General features: G+C 37.2%; 1 protein-coding gene across 3 annotated transcripts in view; it reads right to left on the reverse strand.

Moving 5' to 3' along the window:
- The window catches only part of LOC121330109 (limbin-like), a 71,562-nt gene that overhangs the window by 39,870 nt on the left and 15,535 nt on the right, over positions 1–16,157 (reverse strand). For all 3 annotated transcript variants that reach the window (XM_041276401.1, XM_041276391.1, XM_041276385.1), the window contains one exon: positions 4,831–5,155. In XM_041276401.1, the coding sequence (XP_041132335.1) occupies positions 4,831–5,155 (325 nt within the window). The remainder of the gene's footprint in view (positions 1–4,830; positions 5,156–16,157) is intronic.

Consider the following 16,157-nt stretch of genomic DNA (forward strand, 5'->3'; position numbering starts at 1 on the left):
AGAAAACAGAGGACATTGGGGAAACACAGCAGCAGCTCAAAGTCAGACAGCCGCGTGTGTTTTTCTGATAACAAACAAGCTGAAACTCGGAGCAGCTGATTCAAATTCAGCGCCGTTTTGAGACACGGGCGAGGGGAGGAGCCAACAGCACAGCAGAACAACGCAGTTAAACGAGGCAGTCTTCCCAGCGACAGCGAGTGGAAGCGACAGCGAGTGGGAGAAGTACGGGCGTGGAAAAGTACAGAGCAGTTTTGAAGCAGTTTGAAAGCAGGTTGACAGCTGCAGAAGAAACTAAACTTAAAAAAAAAAACCTCAACATGGTCTTCAAGCCAGTAATCTGTGACACCTGCTTGATGTGGGAAATCCGAGAAAACCCAGCGGAGCTAAACCAAGTGTGCGTAAAGTGCCGCGCGATCCAGGATTTGCATAAACTAGTAAGTATGCCAGAAATGGAGCTGGAAGAAGTGAGACAGCAACAGGATCTTGAGGAACTGGCACACCCACAATTCATGGAAGTCTGCATCACCCCTAACAGACTGAAAGCCACCAGGGAGATAGAAGGTCAGAACAGCTGGGTTCAGGTAGGCAGAAGCAGGGAAAAAAAGAAACTTCGTCAAACACAACCACCAGAAATCAAAACAACCAACAGATTTGAGTCACTTCAGAATTTTGATGAGCAGAACCAACAACAAGAGAATGAAAGGAACAACATCCAGGACCCTATTGACAGTGGTGACCAGACAGCAAAAAGAAGGGAGGTCATGATTGTTGGGGACTCCATATTGAGAAACACAGCAAGTTCAATTCGCAGTTTGGACCCCCTTACTACAACAGTGTGCTGCCTTCCGGGAGCCTCGGTCAAGCACATCACTGAAAACGTGGACAGGCTCCTAGAACGAACAGGAGACGACCCGGTAGTAGTCGTCCACATCGGTACAAACAACATTGGAAGAGACAGACCAAAATCCCTGCAAAACAAATTCAGAGAGCTAGGAAGGAAATTAAAAGAGAAAACCAAAACTGTGGTATTTTCTGGTATACTTCCCGCACCTTGCAAAGGACCATATGGACAGCTGGAAATAATTAATCAAAACGAATGGCTGAAGACGTGGTGCACACGGGAAGGCTTCACCTATCTTGATCATTGGACCACATTCTACAACGAGGACTATCTGTATAGACGGGATGGACTGCATTTAAATAACAAGGGAACTAGTCTACTCGGAGAAAAGATCCTCGAGCAGGTTCGGAAGCATTTAAACTAGAAAGGAAGGGGGGAGAAATCAACAAAAAAACAGAAGGGAGACCGCATCAAAACAAGAACAACAACTCAGGTAAGACAACCATTAAATGTATTTATCTAAATGCTAGAAGTATCAGAAACAAAATTCTAGAACTTGAAGCTACTGCACTAACAGGTAACTATGATGTGATAGGTGTTACAGAAACGTGGTTATCTGAGAGTGATGGGGACGAATATAATATTTGTGGGTATACACTGTATAGGAAAGACAGGCAGGACAGAAGAGGAGGAGGGGTAGCGCTATACATAAGAAACAGTCTTGAAGCCCAGGTGTTAAACCTGGACAAAGAAAATAAAACCGAATCAATATGGGTCAGAATAACAGACAAAAATTCAAAAGGCATAATAATAGGAGCATGCTATAGACCGCCAGATTCAGACGGTGAGCAAAATAATCTGTTATACAATGACATTAGAAATGTGTGTAGCAAAGGAGAAGCCATACTAATGGGGGATTTCAACTTCCCCCAAATAAAATGGGAAAACCCGGTGGGTAGCGCGAAGGATGAAATAGAAATGGTGGAAATGACAAATGACTGCTTCCTAACACAATTTGTGAAGGCACCCACTAGAGGGGAGGCATGCCTTGATTTAGTCTTTTCAAATAACGAAGATAGAATAACTAAAACAGAGGTCAGAGAACCACTGGCAAACTCAGACCACAACATGGTCTCATTTGAAGTGTTTTTTAAATCCCCAAAAGTAAAGACTAAAGCTAAGGTTTACAATTTTAGAAAAGCAAACTATGAAGGTATGAAACAGAGACTAACAGAAGTAGATTGGAGTAAAATAGAGAAAACACCCACAGAAGAAGGATGGTTGTTCTTCAAAAATGTAGTACTAGAGGCGCAAAACAATTATATCCCTAAAGTAGACAAATCTAAATGTAAAACTAAATTGCCAAAATGGTTTAATAGATCAATTAAAAAAAATATTCAGCGAAAAAAGGCACTTTACAGAGCATTAAAAAAGGACCAAAAAGAAAGTACGCAGAAAGAGTACACAGAACTGCAAACGCAAGTCAAAAAGGAAGTTAGAAAGGCCAAGAGAGAAATAGAAATGAACATTGCTAAGGGAGCTAAAACCAATTCCAAAATGTTTTTCCAATATTACAACAGCAAGAGAACATTCAAAGAGGAGATTAAATGTTTAAGAGATACAAATGGCAAAATCGTAGAGGAAGAAAAAAAAATAGCAAATATGTTAAATGATTACTTTTCACAAGTTTTTACAAATGAAGATACTGACAACATGCCCCACATGTCATCCAGTTCCTATCCAGTTTTAAATAACTTTAGCATAACTGAGGCAGAAGTGTTAAAGGGACTAGGAGCTCTTAAAATAAACAAATCCCCTGGGCCGGATGAGATCCTCCCAGTAGTACTCAAAGAAATGAAAGAAGTAATTTACAAACCGCTAACCAAGATCATGCAGCAGTCTCTTGACACAGGGGTGGTACCGACAGACTGGAAAATTGCAAACGTAATACCGATCCACAAAAAGGGAAACAAAACTGAACCAGGTAACTACAGACCAATAAGCCTGACTTCTATTATATGCAAACTTATGGAAACTATAATAAGATCCAAAATGGAAAATTACCTATATGGTAACAGGGTACTGGGAGACAGTCAACATGGTTTTAGAAAAGGGAGATCGTGCCTAACTAACTTGCTTGATTTTTTTGAGGATGCAACATCCATAATGGATAATTGCAAAGCATATGACATGGTTTATTTAGATTTCCAGAAAGCTTTTGACAAAGTCCCGCACAAAAGATTAATTCTCAAACTGAATGCAGTTGGGATTCAAGGAAACACATGTACATGGATTAGGGAGTGGTTAACATGTAGAAAACAGAAAGTACTGATTAGAGGAAAAACCTCAGAATGGAGTGTGGTAACCAGCGGTGTACCACAGGGATCAGTATTAGGTCCTCTGCTATTCCTAATCTACATTAATGATTTAGATTCTGGTATAGTAAGCAAACTTGTTAAATTTGCAGACGACACAAAAATAGGAGGAGTGGCAAACACTGTTGCAGCAGCAAAGGTCATTCAAAATGATCTAGACAAGATTCAGAACTGGGCAGACACATGGCAAATGACATTTAATAGAGAAAAGTGTAAGGTACTGCATGCAGGAAATAAAAATGTACATTATAAATATCATATGGGAGATATTGAAATTGGAGAAGGAATCTATGAAAAAGACCTAGGAGTTTTTGTTGACTCAGAAATGTCTTCATCTAGACAATGTGGGGAAGCTATAAAAAAGGCTAACAAGATGCTCGGATACATTGTGAAAAGTGTTGAATTTAAATCAAGGGAAGTAATGTTAAAACTGTACAATGCACTAGTAAGACCTCATCTTGAATATTGTGTTCAGTTCTGGTCACCTCGCTATAAAAAAGATATTGCTGCTCTAGAAAGAGTGCAAAGAAGAGCGACCAGAATTATTCCGGGCTTAAAAGGCATGTCATATGCAGACAGGCTAAAAGAATTGAATCTGTTCAGTCTTGAACAACGAAGACTACGTGGCGACCTAATTCAAGCATTCAAAATTCTAAAAGGTATTGACAGTGTCGACCCAAGGGACTTTTTCAGCCTGAAAAAAGAAACAAGGACCAGGGGTCACAAATGGAGTTTAGAAAAAGGGGCATTCAGAACAGAAAATAGGAGACACTTTTTTACACAGAGAATTGTGAGGGTCTGGAATCAACTCCCCAGTAATGTTGTTGAAGCTGACACCCTGGGATCCTTCAAGAAGCTGCTTGATGAGATTTTGGGATCAATAAGCTACTAACAACCAAACGAGCAAGATGGGCCGAATGGCCTCCTCTCGTTTGTAAACTTTCTTATGTTCTTATAAGTCTTGTTGAATTTACTGCTGCTTGCTTCCAATGTAAACACCACATCATTTAATAATAATGTAATAATGTAGCGAGAAAACACTTGTTTATTTTTTATGGAAAGTAACTGTAATATTATTACTCCAAACTCTAACACGTTATATTAACTTGTTATTAAGAAATGTAATACTATTACAGTAGCGTGTTACGTTACTAACGCATTACCCCCAACTCGATTTTTATCCATCCCCTATCAAAAGTTTTTTTTTTTGTTCACAAGAAGAATCAACGTAAAGAATTTCGCAAGAATCAACCAAATTTCGCCGGTTTCCATCAGTTGTCAAGCTTTTTTTTTTTTTTTTTTTTTTTTAATACGCATGAGTTTTAGCGCATAAAAAAAGTTTAATGGAAACACTGCTAGTGAGGCCCATTTCTATTGAGAAGATGTTGCACAATAATGATGCAACTGAGCCCAGGAGTTACAAGAAGGGCAAGGTTCCACAGATGATGCAGAAGCTTGGACAGTATCCAACAAATGTACAACAATATAAGAATACATGTTTCACCATGACATGCTAGACATAATTTGTGAATGTTAATTCACAAAACACAAAAACATGGAATGATTTCATTAGCTTAAAAAACATTAAGTGTGTAATGTTTAAATTGCACATACCTGCTGATCCACCTGTTGAAACAAACGCTCTGCTTTTCCCTTCTCTGCAGTAACTCTCCTGTGCTCTGCCTCCATCTCCTCTCTGGTCTCCAGATTGCATTCAGCAGCCAGGGCAGCCATCCTTGCAACATGCTCCTCTTTGAGCTTGCCTTCCATTCCCATCAGCTGTCCATTCAAAACACTGTTCAGTCTTTTCTCAGCAAGGGGGGAAAGGTCTCCCCTTACCTTCACGTTCCTAAGCAGCTTGGCTATTACGTCTTTGTAAATTTGGACTCGATAGCTTTCTAAACTGGCAGACGTGTGCAGCAAATTTGACATATCCAGACTGTGAAAAGAATACACGAAATAAAATGAGTTAAATAGTTTTTCCATGATATATATTTTCATTGATCTACACTTACATCATTTGTTGAGCACTATCCCTTTTCCAAGTTTACAATCATAAAAGCATAGATTACAAGTAGTTAACTACTGAGAAAAACCATCAAATAAGGTAAAAAAAAGAGCATTACTCTACAGTAAACTATGGATAATTCCATACAGTTACAGGCATGGCTGTTCCAAAAATAAATTGAATCTTGTGTGTATCAAATGTATTTGACAATTGAAATGGCTGTTTACCATAAAATGAAAGCCTGTCCTATTGTCAAAATGTACATGTCTCCATTGAATTGTACTTTTTTTTTTTTTTTTTTTTTTTTTTTTTACTTTTCAGGGGACCAATTTCCCAGCTTATAAGGGCACATCTTTAGAAAAAAAAACATAGCTACATGAAGTCTCCATAAATGTTGTTTTCCCAATATGCATCGATCAGTAAGGTATGATTTGTATATTATGTTTCTATGTCCACATAGCTTTATAAATGTACAGGTGTACAGTAGTCACTGCCTTTGAATATCCATGAGTAAAACCTGAGAAGATATTTGTCCTCTTCCAATAGAAATTACAGATTTAGCACCCCATCTAAAAAGAAGAACCACAAGCCTCCTCCTTTCTCATCATATACAGTACATTATTACTGTCTGAATAGACACTGACAATCCATAATTTTAATTGCACAAAATAAATAGTTTTCAAAACAACAGGGACGCCAGAAGTAAAAATTACTATCACATCACCTTCGTTGCCAAGGTACTGTCAAGCAGACTTGCACTCAACAACAGTGGTTCAAATGGGAGATTTTTACTAGGAAAACCCATCTGGGATTTTCTGTATGCACATGTCAAGAAAAAACTCCCAGTCTGCATGCAACGTTGGCAAGGCTCTAACTTGGCATAAGGGATTCATAACAAGCATGTTAAAAACATAAAGCCCCCACCACTCAACTGTAAGAACAAATTAGGGTTACCAGTATTATGACAAATAACACCTATATATGCATCGTAATTTCTATCATATAAGCCCATATTCTGAAGCTCTCAAGAACTTTTACTAAAGAATGTTCTACGTGCTTCGTCACAATATCATTAGTTTTGTGGTATACTGATATACTTATGAATCAAAATGTGTTTCTTTCTTATCCTGAAAAAATGCACAGGTTTAACTCCGCTGATGTGAGGCACAAAAGCGACACCTGATTCACTGTTGCCAGTGAAATATAATTTTCTCAAGATTTGTTCAGAACATTGTAGATGGTTGTTGTAGCTTGAATCTGTAGCTTTGTATCATCACTGGGCAAACGTCACTGTAAATATTAACATATAAAAACTGTCCAAATATTCAGATATTCACATCGGGAGCCATGTTGCTATGGGCTGTATCTTGGAAACATGACATTTCATGATTTTATTGATTAAATGGTAAACAATGGATGTGTAAAAAAAGACATGTAGCATTTATATGTGCAGAGTTACTCAAAGTGGCAGTGAAACAGTTAATGTTCAATCGCCACCACCTATAAAGAAACTGTGGCCAACGGTCAAAACAGTGTGGCAGCTTTCCAAAATAACTGGCACGAATGGGTTAATCTGTCTTGCCCAATACCCATGATCAAACTTAGGTCATAGGTCAAAGTGAAGGGTGCTATTAGATTTTGTTCGAGGAGAGTCCAGAACCCCAGAATATGAAGTTGCAAAGTTAAATGGTTTACAAGATATTAGCAGCATACTGTACTGGTGGCAATGGCAGCAGATTTGCAAATTCATACAAGCTACTGTGCCCTCAAACACAAGTTGTACTTATAAAACATGCAGCATCAACCAACTCACCTGAGTTCCCCCTCATCTAAATAACCAGCAGGGTTTTTGTTCATCATAATAACAAAAAAATAAAAAATGTATCTAAGTTAAACAGAAGTTTTTAACAACAAAGTCAAAGCTCTGATCAAAGTGATTGACTATCCCTGTGATCTGAAGGACTGTGTGGTAATTAGATCAAGTGGGCTCCCATACATCATCTTTCCTCTGTAAGCACGTCTTAGTTGCCATTTATTGCCAGTTGAAAGTGCTTTTATTCTTATGGACAACTACATGCTTCATGCACAACTACAACATAGGGCACTCAATTTTAGTATATAGTGTCTGTGTGTGTGTCAGTGACTTTGTTTATGTCCACAGTTATGGTCAATGCAGATGATTGGAAAGTTTGAACACATGAAGTGATTAGGCAGCTCCTTTCATTCTACAGCATTGTCTTCTAGAGTATCATAATATTTCAAAGGAAATTATAAAATAAGCAAAGAACCAAATGATCATCGACAGAATTTGGGGGAAGAGGGGGCTTAAGTGATAATACTGCTTGTGCCAAAAAAGGCTTTAAAAACCTTGGTTCACACTCCTTTACATAGCACAAATAATACTCTTGGTAACATTTTTGCTTCTCATGTTGAAACCCTACAACACACAATTAAAAAACTCAGCTGAGCATCCTGTACAGTAATTAATTCAATCCAGCTGGTTGATGATTCTGTATCTGTTAGTAAAGGACAAGTTCCTAGCTACTGCAGCTGATTAGAAGCACTTTTAATTAGCAGTGGATGATAAAAGAAATAGTCTTCTTATTTCATCATTAAAAAACCAGCTGCTCACTCTAAGGGAAACTAAATAGCAACAGTTACGTTAATCTAGCCTCCTACCACTTTAACATTGATCAGTTATTACCAGAAATCCTACCCTCCATATTTACCAGAAGCCTCTACTTTTCTACAGCACAAAACCTTTTGGGAAATCACGGCTAAATCCCTTTTAAATGAGTAGAATTAAAGACTGGAACATTGAATGTGTTCATAATGAAAAACAGCCTGACATTTACTTAAATAAATATTGAAACCTGAATAATGCATACTTTTTCATTATACGCATTTAATTTCATATATCAGCTAAATTACATTAACAGAATACAATGTACAATTGAATTATCTGCCTCTCTTTTGGCCCATTTTTATTCTCTGTTCCTCCCCCCTCCTACTGAAAACTACAGCTACTTTCCAAACGAACGTTATTTATTTTCCAGACCCTAATATGGATGTGCAATAGTATGCAGAATAATTGGATCTAAGAAACAGACATTCAGAGTTTTATAGAATGTTCTTCATTAACTAAATCATGCCCTTAAAATTGTGACCGAGCTGAATCACAACTAGATGAGCCACCCTGAAGTACAGATAAAAACTAAATGGGTGTATGTACAGAAACCTTTGAGGTCTCCCTGATGCTGGAGATATGCAGATGTAAATCACAAGCTGGATTTTAAAACCACTTCCATTATTCTCTTTTTTAGGAATATCTCACATATAGCTGGTAAACAAGATTTCAGAGATAACCATTAATAGTCACAGAGGGTGCTGTGTTTTTGCATGAACTGCCTAAATGTTATTTTCATAAGTCAAAAGCAATAACATAGATAAATGACAACCATGTGTTTCTATCAACATCTGAGTAATAAAGAAACTAATAAACAACCTGAAAAGCTTAACACAACTTTAAAAGATGGCAAACAATTGCACTGGATCTCAGCCAGGGGCCCACTATCACTAGAGCAATAGAGAAGGCATGTCAGAAGATGTCATAGCTGTGTTTGTAGCAAGTCTACAAGAAAGCTTGGTTGGTCCAAACCATTTTATAATCATTTTGACACAACCCTGTATAGTAACTGCATGTTCCTGTTGCAAATTACTTTCACTCACAACAAATCACTGAAGCACTCTTGCATGCTTTATATCTAAATTTAGAAATACTAAAATAGATGACAACATTTTATGAGGAACATGGAGTCTGGTAAAAGTCAAATTTTGTAAAAATGTACATACATGTTATTACAGACTGGCGTTCAAATATTATATGCAAATATATATTCATTATACTTGAAAAACAAGCTACAATAGAATGTAACATTCTGTTTCTAGGATTTTGCCATCATCATACTTTCACTGAACATTACTTCTCTAGATTTTGTGTTAAGAATTGTCACACAACTTCAGAACAAATAATGCAAGGGCCAGTGAAAAAGCCAATCACATAAAGGGCACATAGCTACATTACTGCTTTCCCACACTTGTCAAAAGTACATTTTCAGGAATTTCACAGCATTCTCTTAGTAATCTCAAAATAGGATGACCTATACTGTAATCTTTTTTTTCTAAAATATAAATCAGAAATAGAGTATAAAGCTGAGATACACACACCTCTAGACAGTCCCTGATAAACCCACTCAAATCTCAGCAGCAAGCCAAGCTCTCCATGCAACTCAATCAATAAAGCTGTATCTTGCAGCTCTTACAATCACTGCTTTCAATCCAAAAAGCATTTTAACACAAAGGTAATTCTCTTATAATAAACATAGTCATTATAGCCTTCTTAATTTAATAGTTTTGGAGTTAAGAATTGTATATCTTTTACCAGGCATATTTTGTATTAACCTGAAATTTACAGTTACAGGGGTAACTGCAACATATTAATGACACTTAGTTCAACAAATAAACAATGGAATTAGTTGTAGTGGTAGCACACTGACATAATTGTTGCACAACGTATTAACAAATCCTTTTGTGCTGAGTGGGAATCTTAAGGGGAAACTTTTACAAATAACTACAATAATTATATACAACGATCCTCAGAGATAGAACAAAAAGTAGTAAGCCCGGGTGTGACGCGATTGGGTGATTACAGTCGGAACATTTCGGTCATATCCTAAAAAAGTTTTTGTAAACACCCTTTTTAATACAATGCATGTTTAATTGACAGTACAATTCCTATGATGCGGGACTTCCAAAAAAATTAGCATAACCCCTCCTCAATTACCATAAAATTACACTCACTGGTTCGGCACTTAGAAGCTTGTTGTATACTCATGTCAAAATAAGAAAGGGCAGGGTCAAGTGGATTCATTTCAGGACTGCTATCATAGCGTGCTACCACTAGTGTTGTATAAAAGCAGGTATTGATGGTCAAACTATATACTGGATTAAACAATGCCGGCTAATATACCTCATGGTAAACTGTACAACCAATTATATGAAGCCATTAGATGCATTATGATTATAAACTCCACTGGGGAAGAACAATCTTTATGCTATTTTATGTGGGTTTTTTTTGTTTTTTTTTTAAACAAAAATGTTCCACTTAAGATTTTATGTACCAACATTTGAAGGCTTTGACAGGCACAAACTCCCAGGAGAATTAAGCTCTTGTTATTTATTGACTGCTTCAAGCTCCCTCTCCAAGGTTCTATTTTTAGTTCTAAGCTTCATTTTTTAAGAAAAACAAAGAACAAAAAAGCTGTCCTGGGGATAATGTGTAAGTTACAATAAACATGGGTCAGTCTGTCTGTATGACAGAGAAGCTTTGAGTATGAACACAGGAGTAGTTTTACTTCAGTATTATATTCTCTTATACAATAACTTATATTGCTTTGCATCACAGGCTGCTAGGTTTATCATGTTTGTTTTTTGTTTGTTTTTTATACATGCATAACAGTAAACTACAACACTAAGACTGACGATAGGATAAAAAAACAAACCACCTAATTAGCACCCACCTCAGACTACCTCACTTCATCTAAGGTAGACCAATGTAGTCCAACATGATTGCTGATCAAGGTCTGTGAAACCAGGAATGAATTTGTTTCCTCCTCTTGTCAATGATAATGTTGTAGTGTAGGGTGAATGATTAGAGTGGATGGCAGAAAAACAGTTTGCTAAAAGTGACTTTGGCATACAAAACTAGAGTTGCTAAGGCAACAACCCATTTGGCCTGAGGCTTAGAATGTTGAGTGATAAGGCATGTGCAAGAAAGCATGGGAAAGGAGACCTTTGGTAAAGAATTAACCACAGTAACCTTGAAAAGAGAGTAGATTGTGGTTGGTTGTACCTGAGTGGACTAACTAAATTTATTGCTTACAACTATAACTAGTAAGATAACAGAAACAAACTAGTCACATTGGCTCTGAGACTACTAGAGTAATACATTCAATTACCTTATCTCTTAATACTAGTGGGACATATTTGTATCTAAACAGTAACGTTCAATGTTTGTTATTTGGAACTGTGACAGACCAAGAAGAATTATACCAACACAAAAGGTATTGTGAGGCAAAACTCCACTGCTGTGCTGATATTTAACAATAAACAAAGTAACAAAAATACTAAATAAACTTGCTGAATACTAAATAAATGGCACAAGGCCCAAAGTAAAGTTTTCCACTAAATACAAATAAAAACAAACACAATGAGTACCTTTGTAGAAAATATGGAGCATTTCTCTCTCTCTCTCCGATTAACAACTGACATCACAAAGATGCCGCAAAATGATCTGTCGAGGGTTGTTTAAATGGAAAGTTACTCATTGAACTGTGTAATGGAGCAAAGCATGAAAAAATGAATAGGAGTTTTTTTTTGTTTTGTTTATTTTTTGAAAAAAGTTCTGACAGCTCACTGAACAAAAAGACGCTATACTGTCAAAGTGATTTCCAGTAATCGCACACAGTATCACATGAGAACATCTAGCCTGCTGCGTGCTGAACACGCCTTCACTTCTCAAAATACACTAGCAGCTCTTCTACTTTAGACAACAACAATACAACAACAAATCAAGCCCATGAAGAAACAGAAATTCAGGATCGGTGCAAGCCCATGAATCACATTGCTTGTGTCAAGCATCAGAGTTTCATGCATTTAAAATGAGGAGTTTAGCCTTCACTTTGAACGTTTAAATGGATACTCGTCATTTGAAATTCTATCTTTTAAAGTTAATGTTCAAATTCCAGTTCAGCTTGTAGTCATTTATCAGCCTCCTGGTCCCTATTCCTTGTTTTTAACAGTTTAGCATCTTATCAACTCTTGCTATCATGCATGATAGAACTGTGATTTGGGGAGATTTTAATATACATGTTGACAAGATCCCATTGGAAATTACTTTCTGAATTTACATTTAGTGGGCTTTACTCAGTGATCTGGTACCACCCACAATCACATGCTTGATTTAGTTATAACTCACGGTCTTAACATTCAAAATTTAATCCTGCTACCTTGTAATCCTGCAATCTCGGACCACTCCCCTATCAATTTTCCAACTTTATTTTAAATGTGACGTTTTTTAAGCAAACTTGCAGACTAATTAGTAGTAGTGGCTTCGGGATCAGTCAATGCTTTAGTAGACAATTACAACACTTATCCTTGCATGGGGTCGAGACTTACAAGGCTGTACTGTCCTCTGCCTACTACTCATATTTAATAGAAACCAATAAAAGTAATCCAAGTTTTGTTTTAATGCTTAGCTCAATTTACTAATCAGCAGAAAGAGCCTTCGGTTAAAACTCTATCAATAGCAAGCTGTGATCAATTTAAATACAAAAATCGTTGAGATAAGATAACTGTGGTCAATTCAGATGATTTAAACACACTACTGGCACTGCGATTTCCCTGAACCCTGCAACATCAGAATACATTTTCTTTAATGACTCAACTCTAGAATTGAAATTTCTATTCTAAATATTACTAACAGCTCCTTTTCTTCCGGTATTGTTCCTAATTCATTTAAGATTGCAGTGATAAAAAAAAACCACACTACTTAAAACAACCTTCTTTGGAACCCGCCGTCCCTAACAAGTATAGGCCTACTTCTAATCTACCCTTCCAATCAAAGATTTTAGAGCGAGTGGTGGCTAATCAATTAAATGAATCCCTTGCAGCCCATAATATCTATGAGACATTTCAGTCAGGCTTTTGCCCCGGTCACAGTACCGAAACGGCTCTCGTCAAAGTAGCAAATGATGTTCTATTATTCTCTGATTCAGGCCTTGCTTCTGTCCTAATCCTTCTAGATCTAAGTGCAGCTTTTGATACAATAGACCACCTAATTTTAATTGACCGCCTTAAAAACCTGGTAACTCTCTCAGGCTCTGTCCTATTGTGGTTTAAATCCTACTTATCAAATAGGTTACAATATGTCCAAATTGAGGAGGAATCATCCTTCTTATCTGGAGTTACATGTGGCATTCTGCAGGGCTCCGTCCTTGGTCCTATTCTGTTTTGGTTGTATATGCTTCCCCTGGGCGATGTTGTCCCTAGACAGTGTAAATTTCCATTGCTATGCTGATGACACACAATTGTATCTATCTGTCAAACCAGGTGATTTCACATCTCAAAATACCCTATCTGTCTCGTAGATATTAAAAAATGGATGTCAACGAATTTTTTAATGCTAAATTCTGATAAAACAGCGGTCATAGTTTTGGGTTCTAAAAAGCAATGCGAGAGCATAAACCCAACTGTCTGTACAGTGTTCAGCAACCCCACTGACACAAAGCCAGAGACTCTGAAATCTGGGTGTAATTTTTTACTCCAATCTTTCATTTGAAACTCACATTAAGAACGTAACTGAAGTGTCTTTTTTCCGTCCAACGAAAAAATTGTTACAATTCAGACACATTCTCTCAGTACATGATGCTTATAGACTGATTCGTGCTTTTATACCTTCCAGATTAGATTGTTGTAATTTCCTTCTCGCTCGTATTACAAACTGTGTTTTGTCCAGATTGCAGCTTGTGCAAAACGCTGCAGCCAGGATCTTAACTTCAACAAAAAGAATGATCATATTACGTCAGTTTTGGCGGCCGTACGCTGGCTCCCAATTTGATACAGTACTGATTTTAAGGTTCTACTCCTACATATAAAGCTTTACAAGGCTTGGCTCCATCCTACCTGATTGACTTACTGGTCCCATATGTTCCAAGGCAGTCACTCCGATCCCAGAATGCTGGTTATCTCACCACTCCAAAAATTTTAAAAACAAGCACAGGTGGTGTAATTTTTATTATTTTGTAACTTGGTCTACTTAGTAGCCTAAACAATTAGCACAAAACAGACCACGGTGCCACATTGACAAGTTCCATTAGAGGAGGACAGTCAATTCTCACTAATTCGTGTTATCATCAGTAGCCTATAAGCCAAATGTATACTGTCTGTTTTTATTTAAGTTAGTCAGTGGTGCAATGCTAAATTGTGCACAATTACAAACCACCTGCACATTAATAGAACAGGTGTGTTTCCTATTCCTAACAGATGCTCAGAGTGATCTGGAGGGGTTAGCGGCACATGTGTGCAGGCCATTGCACCCAACAAGTTGGGGAAACAAGAAATGTCATAGAAATTTGTTTTCAAGCATTGTAAGTACACCCTGCTTTTAGGGAAAAAAGCATTTGGGCACCACTGGCAATGCACAAGAAAAAGTGGACTGGGAAATGCCAGCAACAATTGCAACTGTTTAAAACATACTTACAATTGCATCAATTTGTTAAGAACTTTTGAAAGTGTCTCAATTGCAGGTAGCTTCAGTACATCTCATTATAATATTTGAGAGCCCTTATTTGCACTATCTCCACCACATGTTTGCGAAATTATGCAGGAACTCTCATAATCACATATTCATCCAAGGCTGAACTGCAAAGAAAAACTGCTGCCGCAAAGCATTCCCTAAAAAGTCGCCAACAGCATTGTGCTTGTTTAGTAAATTTTATCCTAGACTTCCGACTGGTTTGCGACTGGTTTGCGACTATTGCAACATGCGCAACACTATAGTAGATCTACCCTTCAGTGCCTTAGCTTGGGTTTAATACAGGAAATAGTGTCAAATAACTCTGCATTCTTTTGAAAACTTAGCCCTAAAGGTTTACCTGGAATCATAAAAACTAGACTACAGAAGTGAAGTTAATGCAATTAAAACTATGATACAGTAAAAGTAAGAGACTAAAAGGTAGACAAAACTAAAAGAATGATCAAATCTGACATCATTGCTGCTACAGGGGGAAAAAAAAACGATGTTAAATCAATGTTACGTTAGGACTTTATACTTGAATGAGGGCTGATCCCTGTGATGTCAATTAAGATTGTAAAGAGAAGTAGACAAGAACATTTATGTCAGGAACTTACATATCCCTTGCCACATTTGCAAATGCAGGATAATTACTTGTGACAAGTTTGAATAAGAAATTAAATGAAGTTAAAATTGTATTTTTCAAATGTTAAAAAGGCAGTCACTAATTCCCCCATAGGGGAAAACACCAGCAGCTTACACAATTTAATAAATGTTATATTCTTCATTAACCAAACCAGTCAGTGAGGCCAGAATACATGCAAAACACATGCGTACTAGAAAACAAACATTCATGACAGCTTAGCAAATATGCTCTATGCTAATGGAAAGGGATTTAACATAATTTTTATTGGTTAATAGTGATAAAGGAAATGAGCACTTGAGGACTGTTGCTTTATCGTTAAAAAAAGGCAGTCAGAAGCCAAATGTATTTAATTCTGCTACGATAGCAATTTATACACTGCCTTGTGCTGGGAGTAGCTCATTTATCATTTGGAAGGCAATACATTTTTCATGAATATCCTGAGAAAATAGATGCTAATGGCAGCTTTCTCAAGCACGCATCTCCTGTGAATGTAACCATTTTACCCTAAGTGTTTTATGTCAAATAGATAAATGTGTAATCCTGCTACTGCATATTAGTTTCAATCAAATACTAATGAAAGGAATGTCACTGTCACTTGCATGTAATAAAATTGCTTCTCTGATCGTAATTCTCTTACATGGTTAGATTATGATTTATATGAATGACTGTGGCAGAGCACAGCTCTGCCCTTTAGAAATTGGCAGGGATGGGGTTAAATTCCCCTACCTGCCTGGGTTCATTGTGTTCAGGTGGCTGGGGTTGATTAGATGATTAGTTTAATTAACGATTAATCAGCGCCCAGCCACCTGACATAAAAGGAAGCCCCTGCTTCTCATTTAAGGAAGGGAGCTGAGGAAGCAGGTTGGTGTTTTGTTTGTATGTTTGAAAGTTTGAATCCAGTGAAGGCATTGCCCAGCCTGGAAATTGTTATTTTT

The sequence above is a fragment of the Polyodon spathula genome, chromosome 2 (assembly GCF_017654505.1).
Source record: "Polyodon spathula isolate WHYD16114869_AA chromosome 2, ASM1765450v1, whole genome shotgun sequence".
Taxonomy (NCBI): domain Eukaryota; kingdom Metazoa; phylum Chordata; class Actinopteri; order Acipenseriformes; family Polyodontidae; genus Polyodon; species Polyodon spathula.